This window comes from Gavia stellata, chromosome 8 (assembly GCF_030936135.1).
Source record: "Gavia stellata isolate bGavSte3 chromosome 8, bGavSte3.hap2, whole genome shotgun sequence".
NCBI classification, from domain to species: domain Eukaryota; kingdom Metazoa; phylum Chordata; class Aves; order Gaviiformes; family Gaviidae; genus Gavia; species Gavia stellata.
In genome coordinates this window covers 16,800,366-16,815,024 of record NC_082601.1, presented here as the reverse complement: position 1 = coordinate 16,815,024, position 14,659 = coordinate 16,800,366, and the positions used below count along the sequence as shown (strand labels likewise).

At 46.4% G+C, this 14,659-nt stretch overlaps 1 protein-coding gene across 4 annotated transcripts in view; it reads left to right on the top strand.

Moving 5' to 3' along the window:
* BIN1 (bridging integrator 1) overlaps window positions 1–14,659 on the top strand; it is a 97,044-nt gene that overhangs the window by 64,645 nt on the left and 17,740 nt on the right. For 3 of the 4 annotated variants that reach the window (XM_059820831.1, XM_059820829.1, XM_059820828.1), the window contains 4 exons: window positions 198–283; window positions 2,143–2,218; window positions 4,221–4,303; window positions 11,946–12,096. In XM_059820831.1, coding sequence (XP_059676814.1) covers window positions 198–283; window positions 2,143–2,218; window positions 4,221–4,303; window positions 11,946–12,096 — 396 coding nt within the window. Of the gene's footprint in view, window positions 1–197; window positions 284–2,142; window positions 2,219–4,220; window positions 4,304–7,047; window positions 7,093–11,945; window positions 12,097–14,659 lie in introns of all 4 variants that reach the window. The other variant, XM_059820830.1, reaches the window with a different exon arrangement.

Here is a 14,659-nt window from a genome sequence, read left to right as displayed (position 1 = left end):
TAACACATGCAAGCTGAAGGAGCATCAGGTCACTTGTGATGCAACCCTGGTTCCTGGGAGACTCATTTGGGATGGGGATTACTCCATGCCAGAATTCTGCCTGGTCTCCCAAGGAAGTCAAAAGAGTCACAGTTGTCCCAGCCCTGCAGGGTACTTGTCTGCGCTGGAGCTGACCATCTCCCTTTTCTGTTGTTAAGGCTGAAGAAGAGTTAGTAAAGGCTCAGAAGGTGTTTGAAGAGATGAACGTTGATCTGCAGGAGGAGCTGCCTTCACTATGGAATAGGTAAGTGCTAGAAGTTTTTCCAAGGGCTGGTTGGAAGGAAGCGAAGACCCAAGCTCTTGTATCACTGTTCTCCTTAGCTTGGGCTGGGTATCTGCTCTTGTTTTCTGGATCATCTCAAGAGAGTTTGTCCTAGGTTCCCCCCCAGCCATGTTCACCCTGGGCTTTCTCTGCTTTGCTTCATGATCTTCATGAAAAACTCAGTTTTACCACAAAGAGAAACTGTGTTTCTGTGCTTTGTCTGATTAATTCCTTTGCCCAACCAACTCTGCCCAACTTTCCTGGGCAATGGCCCAGCTTCTGCTGTGGACAGCAGACAGGGCAGGCTGGGTCACTAACATTTTGGGTGTGGAGCTGGCTGGCTGGAAGGAACATCTGCAGGTGAGTGGGTATGTCAGCTGACTGATTAAGGGAAGATGAGATGTCAGAGGGGTTTATACATTCATCGGGGTTGGAGAGAGCCAAGAGGTGATGCTTTGATCACTGTGTCTCGCCATGCAAGCTTATGAGCACCTGATGAGGCAGCAAGTTTAGCACAAGCAGGAGGATGAGAGGACAGGTTGCTCTGCTTTGGATGCCACTTTCAGGTTTAGGCAGTTGGGTGAACAAAGATGAGGGAAGGATCTGGGTATGGCTGCTTTCTCTTGCCCCTAAATGTGCTCCTGGCTATGTGACACAGGACCCAGTGAGGAACTAGTGGTTATAACTGTCCTGTTGTGCGCTATATAACAAAACATAGCCTGGGCAGAGGAAAATGGGGTGAGAGAATAGGAAGACTTGAGAGACCATGGATTTGCCATACCAGTGATTAAGGTGATGAAAAGGGAGGAGAAAGAAACAGACCAACATTTATCTTGGAGGATGAACTGGAGGGCAGCAGAAGCTGATGTACAGGGAGGGCACAGTGGAAAGCAGGCAAAATCCTCCTAGGAGTGTCCCAGTTTCTTACTTTTAAATGCAGTGATCACATCTGGGTTGGCAGTGCTGGTCTGTGGGGGATGGAGAGAGTGGGCGACAGCAGGGTGGAAAAGCAAAGTGCTGATGTCTGCCTTCACTCCCCTTTCCTTTCAGCCTGGTCAGGACTTTTTGCTCAAAGCAGCATGCAGGCCTGGCTGAGGAAGGAGCTGGGAGGGATACAGGCATCTGGGTGGTTCCATGTGCTGGCCTTACAGAGCATCTTCCTCCTGCTGTTGCTCCTGCAGCTGGGTGCTGGTACAGCACTCTCTCTTGGCAGCTGGCAGGCTGGCTAGAGGAAGGAGGGTGGCAGGCAGCTGCTGGGATTTTAAGGTGCCACAGGTTGTTCACAGGCTTCTGCTATCTAGCTGATCCTTCTGCTGTTGTGTTGCTCTCTGTGCCTATTCTGTGCTTTCTTACTCTTCTGCCCCTGAAGCCAATAGTTCATGCTTTTTTGCTTCCCCTGCTGCTGAGGGACTTCAGAGTGAATACCTGTCTTCCTGCCAGTTCTCCCAGCTCTCCCCACGCTCCATCTGCGTTATAGCCTCTATCCTTTTCCTTTCCATCACCCTACAACTGGCTCTCTTTTTTTTTTTTCCTTCTTTCTTTTTTTTTTTCTTTCATTCCCCCCTGCCCTGCACCTCTCTCTCCCTTTAGCCAGCAGAAATTCAGATACTATCTCACCTGGCCTCCTCCTCACCTTGGACATGTTTGCCCCATACCTGGCCTTTGCTTCATCACCCCCTTCACGCTTCTGTGCTGCCCTTCTCTTCCAGCATGTACCAGACCTGACAGAGTTGAGTTTGAATGGGAATGGGGGGTGGGAGGTAGCAGAAGGGGCAGAATTTAAAGTTTTTGGGAGAGCATTGTGTCCATTAAGTTCTTCTGTCTCATTTTTCATTTGGCAGTCGTGTTGGTTTCTACGTCAACACATTCCAGAGTATAGCAGGCCTAGAAGAGAACTTCCATAAAGAAATGAGCAAGGTAAGGCAACTAACAGCTTATTCTACTAATATACCTCTCCTCACTGTTACTAAAAAAAAAAATCTGGAAAAAATTGCTGGAGAAAATAGAGCATTTGGCCTGCGTCAGAGGAAAATGTTAACCCTTAGTTTTTTTCTGAGCCACTTGGGAGAAAGGCTGTCTAAGATAGTAATGTAAAGGGATGGAGCACAGGGAAGAGAACACAGGGCCATGCAGCAGTGGGGAGTTTGTGTCACTTGGCAGGGGTCATTTGCAGGTCCACAGAGGGAAGGGAAGCCACTTCCAGGCCTGTCTCTTGCTGCCTTTTTTAGTTTATCTACATTATGGATCTGTAACCTATAACCTGGGCACTCTCAGCCTGGTGTCTGTTTGCCTCCTCCTCTGCTGCCTGGCAGTAAGTTGCTGTGAACCCTCATCTATCTAGCTGTGGGGATGAAGACAGCAGGGAACCTGCCAATCTGCAAGTCAGCTGAAGACTGAAACCTGGCTCACTCTGGTCCCTCAAGAAGGCACTTTCCAGCAGTACCTCTCTGCTTTGGCTTCTTTCCTGCCCTGTGATCCAAAAGAAGGCATTTGAGTGCTTAGCGTGGCCCTTGCATGGGCTACCAGTTGGCCACGAGTTGGGAATCACAGCAGTAAGCACTGCTGTAACCTGGTGGTGGCAGGCTAGATCCTGGTGCTGTGTGCCAGCAACTATCAGAGTCATCAGGAATAGTCTGTGGGAAAGCCCCCCATTGCCACTTTCATTTACAAATGTGTTCTTGTTCTTTCACTTGAAAGCTGGAGAAGTATTGAATTCCTTAGGTCTATACGCTGCTCCTAAGAGTTGCACACCCTCTGTAAACGTTGCGCTAATCTTGATGAGCAACTGAGTCTCCATCTGGAAAACTCTTGTATTCCCTCCCCTCCCCGATGTCATCCTGACAACAAGACAGCCGCTAAGCAACAAGCAATGTTATAGTCCTTCAATTCCCAGCAGTCAGGGGCCCTCTGCCTTGGTGTAATGCATCAATTCTGAGCCCTGCTGACTTTTCATGGGGACCTTTCCAATTAATAGCCTGCTTTTCTCCACTGAGGGATGAACTGATTGTTAAGAATAGGGAGGATTGTTTTAATTATTAGTTTGTTGCTGTTAACTTACATTCAGCAAAACATGGGAAACATGCTTGTTAAACAGGAATTCTCTTCTTGTATCATGTCTTGGATTTTTCTTTCCTGAGGAGTTTTGTATGAGAGCAGGGCTTTTGCTTTGTTCCGTAAGAACCATCTGTTTCTTATTACTGCTATAGCATCCAATTAACTGCTGGTGTTGCCGGCATGATGCTTCCAACATTGATTGCATTGGATCCCTCCTCCTACCAGTGATAAATCTGGCATCTCATCTTGTTTATGAATTGGCTGTTTCAGAATATGAGTGTCTGGAGTGAATATTGCAGTATTCAGTGCTAGGGAGAGTTTAAACCCTAATATGGCATTTCTGCAAAGACATCCAGGTCCTGCCCAAACCTAGATGGCCCAGGCAGCCTGTAAAGTCAAGGCTTGTTGTTGACTGGAAGTCTAGCTGCTTTTGGCTCCACAGTTTAAATGGCCATATCCCAAGCTTTATAAGCAGGTCTGAGGAACAGCTTTGGCTACAAATCCAGAGTGAAGCTTCAGTTTTAGCAGATAGACCCTTAGGTAAACACTCCGCCTGCTTCTGCAATGGTATCTGGCAGCATACTGATGGGGGCAGGTGATAGAGGAGCAAAGAAGATGATGTGTAAGGGAGACAGAGCATTCCCATGAGGCACCAGCAGCTCTTCAATAGTTTGAGTGCTCTCTCATTTCATACCCCACAGAGGAGTGGCAACAGATGTAGGGCTGTCCTCTCTTGGGATAGCTGAGTATTTGCACATGTCCGGGCACAAGCCTGTGTTTGGTCAGCCTGTGCAGGCCAGCCCAAACTCTCTTCTGGCGCTTGGGCTCTTTTCTCATTTTTTTTCTTTGTTTTTGTATTTTGCAGTTGAACCAAAACCTCCATGATGTCCTGCTGGGTCTAGACAAGCAGTACTCAGGCAATGCCTTCCCTGTTAAAGCACAGCCCAGGTCAGTAACTGTGGGAGTAGTGCCTTTCCCTCAGCAGGGGAGGAGGGACAGGGATGTCTTTACCACGGGTATTGAAACCTCCATGTTGTCAGTTGGGGAGTGATTTGACTATCTGCATATAGCCAGCCAGTGCCCTACTGAGACTCCTTAGAGCATGTCCAAGATTGCAGCTGGGGCTGGGTGACACAATGCAATACCTCTTACCTTTCTAGAATAGCATCTGGAGGCCTGAACTTTCACTAAGTGCTAATATTTAGGCAACTGACTCTCAGCTCTGCTTTTTTTAAAGTTGAATTCCATGCACTGACATGTAATACTGAGCTACCCTTCCTTCTGGGTCCAGTTGCTCAGCACCTGTGCTGTTCTTTCCCTCAAAAGCTTCCACTACGTACGTGCAGCTTGTGAGCTTGAGCACCAAGAGCCCATTTGTTTCCCCAGCCTTCTCTTTGGCCCTCCAAACTGGGAACCACCTGTTTGCCAAAGCCTTATGCCCCTCCTGTGTACGCAGCTGGGGTGCGTTTCCTCTGTGTGTGTTGTGGAAGTAGTTGTAGCGTCACTAATAGGAGGCCTCCTGATCTCAGAACACTTCCAATCTGCACGTATGCAAGGAGTGAGTGTCCTCCAGACCTTTAGTTTTCTTTCTTCAGCTGGGTCCTGTCCTGTATAGTTAAGTGCAAGTCTGCACATTCTCTAGCACTGAGAGGGGAGGGAGAGGTTGGGCTCTGGATGAGGCTGTCTGGCTCCCATCCAAATGTGTGAGTGATGAAACAGTGTTGGGCTCTGGTTTCCAGCTGCTGCTAATCCCACATGCTGGGTGAGCAGGAGCACAGCCCAAGTCCTCAACTGGTGTATTGACAGAGGGAGGAGGTGAAGTCAGCATGAAGTAAGGGCAAGCTTCGGTCTGAGTGCATTGATTTGGAAGGGCTAGATCAGCTGTTGTGACCTCTGTGCTCCTTTGTCTCTCCTCCCAGTTTAACCTCCTATTGCACTCGAGCACAGACAACTTGCGTGTCTTGTTCCAGCAACGCGAGTGGTGTTTGCTAGCTCTAAAGAAAGAGGACATTTGAGTTGAATTTGGCCCCTGAATTTTGGATTGCTACCACCAAATTTCCAAGATGCTAGTGGGAATGCTTCTTGTGAAAATAGTATCTTCTTCACAAGTTAGCATGCGGTGTCTGTTGATCATCACAACCCAACAAGACTGAAGCCTTGTGAGGAGGCCGTGGTGCCCATCCTCTTGCTGCCATGTGCTATGTTGTCTCCAATAGCAGCATCCTCCAGGGTCCTTGGAAGAGGATGAGGTAACAGGACAGTGAAGGCTGTAGCCATTGCTTTGTCCAGCTCCTTCTTCCTCCTTCCTTTTTTCCTCAAGGAAGTGATTGCAGGCTGTAGTGACAGTCTGGCCCAGACATATTTGTTATTGCTGTGGCATGAAGTTTCTGTCCTGAAAGAGCTTCCAATGAATAAATTACCTGTCCTCACTATTCCCGTCCCCACAAACTGCTAGCTTCATCTGGGGATGTAACGGGTGTCTCAGCTGCAGTTCTGTGCTCTTTAGTTGGCTACGAGACCACATGGCCCTAAAAACTGAAAACGAGCACACGCACAGAGGTCCCTGTGCGGGTAGCAATCTGAGTGCTGCTGCTTTGTCATTTACTCCTGCATCTTGGCTGAGATGCCAGACCTGCCCCAGCGCAGCTCTCTTCCTCCTGAGCACAGTGGAGCAGGGTGTTGAAGGAGGATGTAGTAAAGGTTTCCCAGCATAGTAAATATGTTTTGCAGTGACCAGGAAATGCTGTGAGGCAATTCTGTCTCTCCTGCACATCTGGCCTCTCATTGTGGTGCAGGGCTGGAGCGAGAGTGTGCAGGAGGAAATAGCCCTCACTGATCTGATTGCTTATTGTGGTCTGCAGTAGGAGCAGATGCTTCCCTAACCCGTCTCTACTGGGAAGGGGATTGGAGATGGATACAATGGCAGGAAATGAATGAGGAGGTGTGAGAAGAGAGACAATTATCTGTGCACATCATTATGGCATTCATGTGAGGCCCTACAAAAATATTACTGTGGCTGATGAATCTGATGCTAGCTGTGTAGCATAGAGCAGCTGATATATTTCTGGGAACCTCAGACCTATGTTTGGGATTTGTTTCTGAAAGAGTTTGAACATTCAGGGCTCAGAAGCCTGGAAGACCTAGGAGATCTGTAGTGTTATCCTAGTATGATTGGACAAACTGGAAAAAGATGTAGTAGGAAACCTGCTGATTAGGTTCCACGTATAAGACTGCACACAGATCACATAAGTAAAGGATAATGGGGAGCTTGTTTCTTGTGTACCAGTATTTACAGGGGAGATTGAGGAGCTGTGATTACCTGTGAAAAAAGGACATTTGCAGTTCTCTGCTGGTCTATACAGTTTCCTTTTTCTTATTCTCCATATGCACCCTGGCCCCATATTCCAAAGAGCAGGGAAAACACTAGTTTCCTCACATATATGTAGATCTTTGACATCCACAAAAAGCCCTCTCCTACCCCTCTCCAAACCAGGCCATAGCTTTCTAGGAACTAAGGGAAGTGTGTACGTGTTTGTGTGTGTGTGAGACAGAGAGAGAGGAGAGCTCTTGTCATCTTGATTACAGTGAGTTTTGTGGCACCAAGTGAATGGGTGCTTGGAATCTTAACTTTTCCTCCCTGGTTTGACTGTGCCATCCTGTAACGGAAATGATTTGCGTGCCATCCTCAACAGAAAGAAAACTAAACTGTTCGCCAGGCTGAGGAAAAAGATGAGCAGGTACCGGTACGGAGAGCAGCATTTCGATACGTGTTTGATTGAGTTCCTAAAACTGGAGAGGCTGTTGGTGGACTCTAACAGCCTGGCACGTGTTAACCCTGTGATGGGAGAGGGGTCCTTTGCATGATAAGATGTGTTCATGGCCTGCTGGGTCCTGCCGAGATCTCTCTGTGTCTGGATAATCCCATTAACTGCTTGTGTGCTTGGTTTGAATCCTTGCTTCTTTTCCTACTAAGAAGGTAGCGTGAAAGCTCAGGCGTTGTCTGTTCAGTTGTTTTTGTGTGACAAAAAGCATGGTGCTGGGTTTTCCATGGGAAATATGGGCAATTTTGGTCATTAACAACTTCTAGTTTTAGCTAGTGGGGCTTACCCTTTTGAACAGGTCTGAAATGCTGCATTCTCATTGCCTGCCTGCCCAGGGAGGACCACGAGGCAGGTCTTTCACACTCGGAAGTCCTGTCCTAACTATCTGTTGCAGTTGGGAGGATGATGAGGCGGGAGCAGGACACTTCCAGCTTTGCTCCTTACTTGCTCTGTTCTTGAGGATCCTCACTATCTTGCTCCATCCATTTAGAATTTTGTGTAGGGCTGAAGGAAAAGGAAGCCTGTTGTCTTGTATAAAGACTGATGTCAGCATCTTGCCTTTCAAGACAGTGATAGCATTGGTAACTAGGTTGCTACAATGCCTAGAGTTACCATAGCCAAAGTCAAGGGCTCTTGACAAGAACATGCTCTGGAGCAAAGTGGAAATTGCTGCATAATGGCATGGAAACTTCCTCTAACTTTTGTTTTTCTTTAGTCTTTGTGTTGGTACTCCCTCCATGGGGTTCTTATAGGAAGAAAAAAAAAATAATTGTAATTCTCAAGATGATGTCCTGCCAGCAATAAAAGCAAGTGCTGGTGGATTGGGATCCTTGCTTTTCGGATCCTGGCTTCACACTGACTAGTGCAAGTCACACAACCCTTCTCTTTCTTTGCTATGCATCCTTTGTAAAGTGGGAGGTTGGAGGGTGGAAAATGGTAATTTCACAGGGAAGCTGATGGGCAAATCTTGAATTTTTTTTTTTTTTAATATCGTCAAGTGAAAAGTAGTGAAGGAATGTCTTGTGTTGTTACTATTCTGAGGTTTTCTACTGTAGGAAAAGGAAGATTCACAGGAGTACTTCTCTGGATGTCTGTCTCTGGTCCTTGGTTGGAGCAGTGTTGTACCTGTACCAGGCAGGAGGTCTAATATTTCCAGTCACTGAGAACGGATGGATGCTACAGCAGAGGGAGAGTTAGTAAATCTCATCTTGATATGCTCTAGCCACAACGCCCTCCTGCTCTGCCCTGATAAAGTCCAATTTGCCCAGCAGTTAAGGTGCCTGACCTGTGCTGGGGGTTTCTGCTGTCAGAGCAGCTGCTGGGGTCACAGAGAAACGTGTAACCTCTGGTGCAGGGAAGGAGGGTCTGGGGCTTGGTCACTCTTTGATCTGCAGCAAGAATGTACATTTATGCCACCATATGTTTGGGTATGTAGGTGCTTTTTCCTCCTTTCTCCTACCCCCTTTTTTTTTAAATCATTTTCCAGCCTGCTTTGGTGCTAAAAAATAATTTACTTTTGGCTAAAAGGCCCTGTCTGAGCATTAGCTGAGATGCCAACCTTTTTTTATTTTTAAATTGAGAACTTGGCAGGAGGTGACTGGTCTGTTTTTACCATATTGGAAAGTAGGTTTCATCCTCTAACGTAGGATTGTTACAAGCACACAGGAACTCCATCTGCAGATGTTACTCTGCTCTTCCAGAACAGATGAGGCAGCCTCATGAGTGGTCTGGGAGCTCAGCAGCACTGAAAGAGGCTGGGGGATTTTGGCTTTCCCTTCAGCTGCAGTAACTGCTTTAGACCCTGTTCCCAGCTCTCTATTTGCAGAAGAAAGTTGACACCCCCTTCCCTTCCCTGCCTGGTATTCCTGGGTTTGGCATCACTTCCCGATCGCTCATGGGAAGGAAAAAGAGAGAGCAATGACCTTGTTGTTTTGACTTGCTTTTACTGTGATACTCATGTTTGGTCAGTGGGGACAGTCCCCACACTCTTGCTTTTTCCTGTGTTTCCTGGAGCAAACAGTCAGTTTGGAGACAGGACTTCGCTCTGCGTGGGCAGCGTGTGCTCCCTGGGGACCCACAAAGGACAGAGGATCCTGGTGAGGACAGAGGATCCTGGTGACAAGCTTGCTTGACGCTGGTTGCACTGGCTAAATGCGTGCAAAGCAACAAGTGCAGGAATGAAGGTGCTGCTCGGGGGGCTGGAAAAGGCTCAGCCAAAATTAGCACTGGCATTTTCCTCGGGGGATCAGCCAACACATCAAACAAGCTGTAAATAGTAGTGACTTAATGAAGGCTTTAGTGCAGGGCCTTCTCAACCCTTGTAGGATGAGGAGAAGAAACTGGGCTGCCTCTTATGTGGGAGCCTTTTACCAATATATCTCCAAATTAAGTCACTGCCAGGCACCAGAAATAAGGCACTAAAAAGCTGTTTCATGGCCTTTAGAAAATAAGCCTGATCTCCTTTCTCACTGGAAGAAATGGCCTCTTCAGGTCCCTAGAAGGAAAAGTCTACCCTTGTGTGGTAGGCCAGCTGATAGCCAGTAGTCCCGATATTCCCAGTGTAGTCTGGGCATTTGAGGAGTCCTGGCAGTCTAGCTGTAGATCGCTGTGTCCCCCGTCTTCTCCAAAGTGCTTTCAACTCTAGGGAATGTAATATGTATTTTTTTCCCAACTCTAGCATTAAGAGGACATTTTTTGTCATTTCCTGCTGGTGACTCCCATTTAGAGCAGGACTTCCTTACCTTCACCCTCCAACCATTACTTCTTTTAATCTGTAGCACAACCTTGTAAATTTTGCAGACTCCTTCACGCAACCCATTGTGTTGAAGTGATTTCTGAGGACCTCTGAGGATGGACTCTGTAGGCATATCCAGTCAAACTGAAGAACTGCAGGGGTTGGCGTACATGTTCTTTAGTCTCTCCTCTTCCCTTTTTCCTCTTCCTTTTCCTCTTTTTCCCTTGGTGTGTGTGCCTCGGTTGAGAGCTGCTGGCAGAGAATGTCATTGGGTTTGTTGCATCCTGTTGGTGTGCTGCTGGCATCAGTGTCATCAGAAATACCTGAACTGCATGCGGACCTGAGAACAAGTGCTTTGTGGGGAAATGCGCGTGTGGGATGTGGGTATGGGGAGAAAGTGGGGGCAATGGGTGAGGGTGAAGTGAAGAGGGAATGGGATAGGGAGCTTGAAAGTTGGAATGCTGAGCAGGGGGAGATGCTTGCTTGGGAGGGGAGGTTTGTTGAAATGCCTTGCTGTCCCTTCCTCCTCTTGCTGACACCTACTCATGAGTGTTTAGGAATGAGGCCGTCATGCATGTTAGCCAATGACCACCACACCTCGGGCATTGAAGTGTGAGTGGATGTACATGTCTGGAGCTCTGGGTTCTCTTGGGACAGAGCAAAGAAATAATCAACTTGATGTCCCTGCAGAATCAGGTCTGCATTGCTCTAGTCTTGGCTCTATGCCAGGATTTATTGTCTCAAGTTGTAGGAAAGGATCTGTTCCTTTCAGCTTTCTCCCAAGGCCTTTAACTTCGCAAGAACTGCAACTTTATAATTGGAGGCAAATATCACTCCCCGTAGATGAGGTTGCACAGCCCTTTTGCAATATTCTGTAATATTCTGTTTTCAGCTGTGTATAGTTTTGCCAGACTAGAACCACTTCTGCTGAAATATCCCCTACCAGTGTCTGTGCTTCTGCATGACTTGAGATAAATTAATTCATTGCTTTTTGGGGAGCTGAATTTCAGCCAAGATGATTCAGCTGTTCCTGAGAATTAGGCTGGGAGAATGGTTTTACTTTATCCCTGTTGAAATTCTGTGGTAACCAACTTTTTACTAAATCTCTCACAATTCTGTACTTTGAAGCACAGACTTGACACTTGGCCAGGGCATGCCCTTAGGGAAAGGCGTGTGCCTCTTGCCATTTCTTTGAAAAATCTGTCCAAATCTGGCCAAGTTATGAACCAACAAATGCCATTGGCATATGCTCCTTGCATCTTAATTCTCTGAAGAATCCCTATTGACTGTGTCAGAAACAGTCCTGGAATAAGGACCAACTGGAAAGGCAAGGGCAGAAGGGGTTCATCACTGTAAACAAGGCTGGGGAGACTTCCCATGATTGAGAAATCTTTCTTAGTAGCCAGAATCTAACTCCTTCTTTGCTGTGTGGAATGATCTGTGAAACCTCTGGCTACTTTGCCCCTATTCCAGCTTAGCCAGTTTGTACCACATAGGAGAATATGATATTTTACAATTACAGCCTTAGTTCAGGTGTTGAAAATCTATTAGTCATAACCCGTGCAAGTGTCAGTACACCACCATGCAGAAAAATTCTTAACTGTAGAATTTAAAACTAAATGAGCTGCACAGAGCTCCTTCCCCCATCTGCTTCCCCAGTATTAAAAGACTATGACTTAATGTCAGGCACTTATGTTAAAATCTAGCAGAATTAAGGATGCCTGGTTGGTTTTTTGGTTTTGTTTTTCTGTGTCTGAGGCAAAGTATATCCATGCAGTAGGAATTTAGTGAGTAGCCTGCTGCACAGTAATGCTGCTGCAGTGTGTTGGACTGCAAGTGATTCAGCAAAGATGTTTCTCAGAAGCTTGTAGAGGCTTCAAATGTCTTTATGATGTATCTGGGCAGTGAAGCAAAGAGATAATGGAGGCCACTGATCTGTGCTGGTTAACACTTCTCCTAGGCCTGGCTCAGACTTCTCTTCTCTCTCTTTCTCTCTCTCTCTATCTCTCTCCCTTTCTCTCTCCATTTCCTTCAGTGACAGCACCCCAGCGAAAGCAAATAAAAGCCCCTCGCCTCCACCAGATGGATCTCCCATCACCAGCCCTGAGACCAAGACTGTCAACCATGAGCTGGAACCATCCACTTTGGAAGCGCCTGGGGCAAGCATCCCAAAGTCACCATCTCAGGTAGTGTCCCCATGACATTGACCGTGTCTCTGCAGTATGACCACTGATGGCATAACTCTGTGAGTCAAAGACATCCATCAGTTGCTATTTTGGACCTCTTCCTGCTACTGAACACAGAGAATATGACATGACGGTTGTTCTCCTTCACTGGTTCCTGAGAGGTTCCTGAGAATGCAAGTTGTTCATTGGTCATGTCTATATCATATAGGGAAGAACTAAGCTGTCTCTGACTGCCTCTACAGGGGGAAGGCCAGTAATACATTTTGCTGTCCTGTAGGATGGCCAAGAAGATTCAGGGAGGATGGAGTTGTAGCTAGGTGAGGAAGTTTGTTCTTTACCTTTGAATTAACCTGTGGAATTCAATGGTCCAGTTTCTTAAGAACTTCCATAACTGAGAAAGGTTCAAAGAAAAAGGTTCAGTATTGATAAGGAGAACATCTGTACTTTGCATGATGTTTTACTTTAATCCCAAGATAAAATATTATGCTAAAAATAAAGGCATTATATTCTTACGCTATGAAGAAATTAGGTGGCTACCACAAAGAAGACTGTCCACTGTATGGAGTCTGATACCTTCCATATGGCCTTTGTTAGTCCTTTCCTTACACAGGAGATACCCATCGGCATGTTTAAAATAGGAGATGTAGCTCTTGCTACTCAGCATATCATATGGTATCTTTTACTTCTGGATTTAAGGAAAATCAAACATTTATTTCCTCTTCCCAACCCTCTTGCTGAGTTAGGGAAAAACTTAGTGGGGAAAAGAAATAACTACACCAAATTTATGTCCGGTGCCAATCCTTGCATTTCAGTAAGTGGGACACCAGGGATGAGTCTTCCAGGAAGAAATAAAGCTGACAGGGGTTCTGGCTGAACTGGAAGGAAAAACCTATTGCTTCTGAAAAGAGATGGGTGCAACCCAGAACTTGCTGTTGTTATACATAGCAATGTGATTCCAAATCCAGGCCTGTGGTATAGGCTGTTTTTGGACAGCCTTTCACAATATTTTTCCCTCCACTGCGTTTTTGATTTTTCAGGATTATCTAGGGACAAAAAGGGGGATGTTTGTACATTGGCAAAAGGGGATTTTCCAGCCCTGTGAGATGTGTGGATGCCTGGCAGTGACTTTTCAGGATTTCTCCAGGGTCTCTGCGCTGCTCAGCATTGCACAGCCTAGAGTGGGTTTGCCACCACCCTGGCTAGGACCTTGGCGTAGGGTATGTGTATGGGGAAGAGAGGATAGTGTATCCAGAATTGCCTTCCTGTTTTTCAGAGATTGCCATAACTTCATTGAAATTTGGAACAAGAAATCATACAGATTTATTGAGCTGTTCACTGCAGACTTCACTCACCCTGCCTGTGCACTTGTCTTGCTAAGTTTGGCTTCTTCCCTTTCCTTTAAATAGCACACATAAGCCTTGTTTTTGCCAGCCTGCAAGTGCTTTCTCATTCACTTGCTGCCTTCCTGCCCACAGGAATGGGGCTGGAGGCACCCCTTGTCAAGCAAGCAGAATATTCCAGTGCAGCCCTGGCTGGAACCTCAGATGGGTCACAAGCAAGACTGAAATGGTATTTGCAGCTAATGCTGCCACCACCTGGCTCCTCTTTCCCAGTCTATATTTAATTCATTCTCCTCAGCCTCACTACAGTGAAGAACAAGAGCTCCACTCCATGTTTGTACTAAGTGCTAAGAGATGGAGCTGGCTCCAGAGGGAGGGAAGACAAGGACAGGGGTTTCATACTGAGAGCCAAGCCTGGTGTCTGTATGGATAAAGTCTAGAAACTAAGTGTGCGTCAGCTTGCCAGCCAGCTGGAAAACACAAGTGTCTGTTCTCTCAACAGTGCTCGACTTTAATACTGAAATCTTCACAGGTGTCGTTATTTTTGACTTATGGGTAAGTGATTTGTTCTAGGGTCCTCCTAGGAAATCTAGGGGCCTCATGCTCTGGGGGAGGATGGAGCAAAAAGCAACAAGCACGTACAATTCTCTGGCCTCTTCTGGTCTGAAATACTAGTGCAAACCATAAGCAAAAGCTGTGGAGAGAAAGACAGCAGAACAGGAGAGACCAAATAAATAGTAACTAAATTTTGAGCTGTTCCCTATGCCAGAAAAATAGCTCTTTTACTGTCCTTTAATTCTTGAAAACAGCTTATTTCTGTCTTTTGGAAGTAGTGACTGCTATCAGCTCTCCGCACTGAGTGATTTGATGATAACACAGGACTTCAGGGGTCTGTGAAATTTCAAAGGTCAGACTTTTGCTCTCAGTTACACCACTGAAACACTGCAATGGCACTTTTGAAATCAGTGCAACTATGTTGAATTTAGACAGGTAAAGTTCTGTGGGAATCAAGTCAGCAGAAAAATTTGAGAGTATTTGTTTTATTCTAGACAGCGAAGTTGTTCATGCTTGATGAATTTCCAGGTATAACCCAACATCAATATGCAATTCTGTTGTCTTGGAAATGCGGTTTTAGACTGGTTTTGGAGGTAATGCTGGACACTGTGGAAGTGGTGGTCTCCAAGACACTAATGCATTGGAAGGAAGGAGATTGACTATTTTAG